This window comes from Nyctereutes procyonoides, unplaced genomic scaffold, assembly GCF_905146905.1.
Source record: "Nyctereutes procyonoides isolate TBG_1078 unplaced genomic scaffold, NYPRO_anot_genome, whole genome shotgun sequence".
Lineage (NCBI taxonomy): Eukaryota > Metazoa > Chordata > Mammalia > Carnivora > Canidae > Nyctereutes > Nyctereutes procyonoides.
This window is the reverse complement of record NW_026575052.1, coordinates 30,949,384-30,955,383: the sequence shown is the minus strand read 5'-3', so window position 1 is coordinate 30,955,383 and position 6,000 is coordinate 30,949,384. Positions and strand designations below refer to the sequence as shown.

The following is a 6,000-nucleotide window of genomic DNA, read 5'->3' as shown; positions in this document are numbered from 1 at the left end:
AGAGAGGTGCTCTCTCTACTTATGTGAATGGCTCTCATTTCCTTCACATCCCTGCTCAGATTTTTTTTTTAAAGAATTTTTTTTTAAATTTATTTATTTATGATAGTCACAGAGAGAGAGAGAGGCAGAGACAGAGGTAGAGGGAGAAGCAGGCTCCATGCACCGGGGGCCCGACGTGGGATTCGATCCCGGATCTCCAGGATCGCGCCCTGGGCCAAAGGCAGGCGCGAAACCGCTGCGCCACCCAGGGATCCCCCTGCTCAGATGTTACCTCAGCTTCCCTGGCCATTCTTTTTTATGAATTTATTTATTATTATTATTATTTTGGATTTTACTTATTTATTCATGACACACACACACACACACACACACAGACACAGGCAGAGGGAGAAGCAGGCTCCATGCAGGGAACCTGACATGGGACTCGATCCTGGGGCTCCAGGATCAGGCCCTGGGCTGAAGGCAGTGCTAAACCGCTGAGCCACCCGGTTAAATTTTTTAAAAAAAATTTTTAAGTAATCTCTACTACCAAAATGGGGCTTGAACTTACAACCCTGAGATGAACAGTCACATACTTTCCTGACATCAGAGTCACATGACCGAGCTTGCCAGGTGCCCCTTGACCATTCTTTTTTTAAAAGCATCCACATTCCAACTGCACTCTGCCTAACGTCTTTCCCTACTTCATTTTTTTCTATAGCATGTATTACTATCTGGCACCTTATACATTTCACTTGTTTGCCAGTGGTCCCGACTGCTGTAAGCAGGAACTTTCATCTTTTTTTTTTTAATTGCTATCTCCAAGCACGTAGAAGAGTACCTAGCACATAAAACTGAGTAACTAATTGCTGAAGTGAATGACTTGCCTGAACCTATAACGACTTTCCAAGGGTATTAGGTATTATAACAGGGCTTCCCTGTAAGAAACTCTTAATCATAAAAAACAAAGTGAGGATCACTGGAGGGGAGGCGGGTGTGCGGATGGGGTAACTGGGTGATGGACATTAAGGAGGGCACATGATGTCATTAGGACTAGGTGTTACCTAAGACTGATGGATCCCTGACCTCTACCTCTGAAACCAGTAATACATTCCATGTTAATTGAATTTAAATACACATACACACACACACACAAATAAAAGGGTTTCTAAAAATGTTGGAGAACGCAAGTAAGCTATCCTTGTAACTAAATTTAAGCTGGCACACTTACTTAGGCAATGAAATAAGTTTAAAATACTAGGTGTCAAGTAAAATAAAAATCTACTCACCTGTACAAGAAAGCTTAAGCTATAAAACACCCCACCCTGTGAAGTTTACTTACCAGGAATTGAATATTCATGTTATTCAACAAATGTGTACTGGGCAGCTACAACTATGTTAGGTACATTTAGTTTGTCCGGGTGAAACTTCTGAAGGAAACAGAACTTTTTATATTAACAACTTCTCCCACAGATAAAAAGGCAACGGAGAATCCCAGGCGCACGGATACCAAGCCTCAGACTCAACTGAAGCAACAGGATTCTCTATCCCTCCTGAGACTCTGAACTGATGGAGATACTGTCAAATGGACCGTGGATGGAACTGCAAGGCCGTGGCGAAAGCACAAAAGCGTGGGCAGCGACGTCAGGCAGTGGCATGATGACAATCTGACAAGATGACTTCCAAGAAGCAGAAAAGAGCCGTGGTCCCCGACTGGCTGGGTCCAGTCCTGAGACAGCCGGCTTCACGAGCTTTGTTTCCCAACCTTGGATTATCAACAACATTGCTTTATAATTGCTTATATCTTTACACTATTACCCCTTACCTAAATAAGTTCGAGTAGTTTTCTTCCTACATTTTTATACAGATTTGTCTCACCAGATATATTCTAAAGAAAAATACTCAGTCAAGGTTAAAAAAATTTACCATTTATTTTAAAGGCATTAATAAAAAGCTTAACACACTTTATACTAGGGAAGTTACAATATACAAATGTGCTGAGTCGAAATTTTCACAGGTTGACTTTTCTGTACTACATGTGACAGAGTTAATTACTCACATTTCCATTACTGAGTTATTTAAACTGATGATTCCCTTGAAACACACAGCTTGTTATTTAAGCATGAGTCACATACAACATACGGAAATACAGGTGACTGTGCCACCCAACCAACTCTTCGTGAAGAAAAAGATGAAATTTTGTTCACATTGACCGTGATGCATCAAAATACCATTCTCCTTGGGAGAGAGCTGCACCTGAATCTGGGGGTAAAAAAGATCTAATATAAGTATGCAGTTTCAAAATCTATTTTCTTGGATCCCTGGGTGGCGCAGCGGTTTAGCGCCTGCCTTTGGCCCAAGGCGTGATCCTGGAGACCCGGGATCGAATCCCACGTCCGGCTCCCGGTGCATGGAGCCTGCTTCTCCCTCTGCCTGTGTCTCTGCCCCTCTCTCTCTCTCTGTATGACTATCGTAAATAAATAAAAAAAAAATTAAAAAAAAAATAAAGTGGGTGTGGGGAAGCCTGAGTAACTCAGCAGTTGAGCATCTGCCTTCAGCTCAGGGCATGATCCTGAAGTCTGGGAATCGAGTCCCGCATCGGACTCCCTGCATGTGGCCTGCTTCTCCCTCTGCCTGTGTCTCTGCCTCTCTGTGTCTCTCATTAGTAAATAAATAAAATCTTAAAAAAAAATTTATAAAGTGGGTGTGGTGTTGCTTACTCTCTATCGGGTCACTCACTCTGGGGAATCCCGCTGCCATGATGTGACTCTCAGGCTGAGTATGGAAAGCCCCAAGAAGCTAGGGTAGTCAGGTCTCCAAACAAAAAGGAGTGAGTGAGCTTGGAAGCAGATCCTCCAGCCCCAGCAAAAACTTGAGATGGCTGTAGTCTCATGAGAACCACCCAGCTAATAAGCTGCTCCTGGACTCCTGATCAACAAAAACTAGAAATAATAAATGTGCCATTTTAAGGTGTAAATTTTGGGGTATTTTGTCATGTAACAATAGATAACATTCACTGATTATCTGCAGCTATGATTTTTTAAAAAAGACTGAAATAGTAAGAACATGCAAGGACAGAGTTCACCTAAAACAATGATGAAATAAATCATCACAAAAGATGATCATTATTGCATCATCCTTCCGTTTTCTTATTCTGTTGCCCAAAGTACAGAATTTCTTTCAAGAAGAAGTTTTAACAGAAGTAGGGAGACATTGTTCTTCATCCTTGTGGTCTTTTTTTTTTTTTTTTTTCCTTTAAGCCTTCCTTGAAAACAGAATTCAGACTTTTTTTTTAAAGAATTTATTTACTTAGTTGAAAGAGAGCGAGTGAGCATGAGCACAAGCAGGGGGGCAGCGGAGGGGAGCAGAGGGAGAAGCAGACCTCCCACTGAGCAGGGAGCCCAACTCGCTTGATCCCAGGACCCCAGGATCATGACCTAAGCTGAAGGCAGATGCTTCACTGAGCCACTCAGGTGCCCCAAAAGTTCAGACTTTTTATTCACTATAATAGCATAAAGAACAAAATTGGCAAAGGAAATATTTTCATAATTATTAAACCAATTAGAAGACGAATGTGAAGAGACAGCAACATCTAGACCAGCAGTTAGAAAACTATGGCCTAATGTATTTACTACCCAGTCCTATAAGAGAAAAAAAATTTTTTAAGAGAAAAAATTTTTAATTATTTCTTAGTCTTTTTATTATTTTAAAATATTTTATTTATTTATTTATTCATGAGAGACACACAGAGAGAGGCAGAGACAGAGGGAGAAGCAGGTTCCCTGTGGGAAGCTGCATGCGGGACTCGATCCCAGGACTCCAAGATCACGCCCTGGGCCAAAGGCAGAAGGCTCAACCACTGTGCCACTCCAGGTATCCCTTTTTTTCTTTTTTTTTTTTTTAAGATTTTGTTTATTTATTCATAGAGACACACAGAGAGAGAGAGCGAGAGAGAGGCAGAGACACAGGCAGAGGGAGAAGCAGGCTCCATGCAGGGAGCCCAACGTGGGACTTGATCCCAGGTCTCCAGGACCACACCCTAGGCCGCAGGTGGCACTAAACCGCTGCGCCACAGGGGCTGCCCTATTTTTATTTTCTTTAAAAATTTCATTTATTTATTAGAGAGAGAGCACAGCAGGAAGGAGGCTCAGAGGGAGGGGAAGAAGCAGGCTCCCCACTGAGCAGGGAGCCCCATGTAGGGCTCGATCCCAGGACCCTGGGGTCATGACGTGAGCTGAAAGCAGACGCTTAACCGACTGAACTCAGGCATCCCTATTTTTAAAATTTTTAAAGTAATCTCTACACTCAATGTGGGGCTCAAATTCACGACTCAGATCAAGAGCCACATGCTCTTCTGAGTCAGCTGCCCCTAAGAAAAATTTGTGACCCCTACTGTAGACTAAGAGTGGTGGTGAACTTGTCCCTATAAGCAAAATCTCAGATGATGAGTCTTCAAATGGTATATACTACCTAGGTGCATTTTCTCCCAACTCAAGAAGTGATATATTTCTGAGGACATAAAAGGAAGTACAGTAGTGTCATTCATCCTTCAACAGGAAGGATTTCATTGTAATATTTTGTGGTAAAATGTGAACTATCTTTACTTTGTTAAAAAACATGATAGTATTCATCTTTTTTCCTGCCCCCTGCCAGTATTCACCTTTTATGATGCCTGTACACCCAAATTCACTAATAAAGTTTGTGAGTGGACAAATATAAAAGACAGATGTGTATACAGAAGTAAATGGAAGCTAACAGATGTTACAGAAATGAAAAACAGTAATTAGACTGATCATTCTTACTGGTGCTAATGTAAAAATGAAATATTTTTGCTGTAATCCAACAAAGAAGGTAGCTATAATCTGTCCACTTAAAATTATGAGCCATGAAATTTCAAAAACGTTTTGATGAAATCCGTGAACAATCATCAAGGTAATGATAAGCTAGAACACAGTAAAAATGTACCTGAAATCTGGAATCAATATTTAGAAGATAAATATATTGTAGGCTCATGCATAACAACTAGTAAACAGTTAGATGCATCCAAAGAATGTTACCCATTTGTGATACACACATATATTAAATATCGGGAAAATATGGAATAAAAACTTGGGTTTGCGGTTTCTGAATTCTCACTGGAATTGCTAACAAAGTTATTTTCATTATCTCTATTCTTGGGTAAACCGCTTATGAAACAACTTAAATGCACTTGATTCTCATTATTCCTGGTAGTCATGTTCTAAAAAGTCATTTTGGGGGGAGGGGGTGGCAGGCTCCAGTGGAGCCCAACGTGAGGCCTGAACTCACAACCCTGAGATCAAGACCTGAGCTGAGATCACGAGTTGGACAGTTAACCAACTGAGCCACCCAGGTGCCCCTAAAAAGTCACTATAAACAATGAATTTGTGGGTGCCTGGGTGGCTCAGCTAGTGAAGCATCTGCCTTCAGCTTAAATCATGATCTCAGGGTCCTGGGATCGAGTCCTACATCAGGCTCCCTGCTCAGTGGGGGTCGTTTTCTCCCTCTCCTTTTGCCCTTCCCCTCACACTCATACTCTCTCAAATGAATAAATATAATCTTAAAACAACAACAACAACACAACAATAAACTTGTGAATAATGAGCCATTGCTTTTAGAAGATATAATAGAGCTACGTTCAGGCAAGCCTCTAGTCACATTTCTATCAACTGATAAAAATACCTTTTAAAATGTTGTGTTTCTGTTGAAAGACACGTTACTTTATACTGAGGATTCATTAACACTGAATCACAGCCAAAAGCACTATAACTTATGCCTGAATAAAGCTTAACCAACACATGTATTTTTCTCTGTAAGGCACCTCACAGCCTTCTTGCACTTGGGAACATAATGCACAAAGTTTGGGGGTCACCTTAAAGAGAGAAAAGGCACAGAAATGTGAAAAATGTAGCACTAAAAAGTTGTGCAAGGAATGCTGGTTTATGGTATGAGATGAAAGATGGTGACAGGGGATCCCTGGGTGGCTTGGCGGTTTTGCGCCTG

At 41.3% G+C, this 6,000-nt stretch overlaps 1 protein-coding gene across 3 annotated transcripts in view; it reads right to left on the bottom strand.

Annotated features, from left to right (window-relative positions):
- Positions 1–1,891: 1,891 nt before the first annotated feature.
- LOC129513826 (survival motor neuron protein) overlaps positions 1,892–6,000 on the bottom strand; it is a 38,571-nt gene continuing 34,462 nt past the window's right edge. The window contains exon 8 of one of the 3 annotated variants that reach the window (XM_055332182.1): positions 1,892–2,241. In XM_055332182.1, coding sequence (XP_055188157.1) covers positions 2,107–2,241 — 135 coding nt within the window. In that variant the 3' untranslated portion in view covers positions 1,892–2,106. The remainder of the gene's footprint in view (positions 2,242–6,000) is intronic. The other 2 variants (XM_055332184.1, XM_055332185.1) reach the window with 2 other exon arrangements.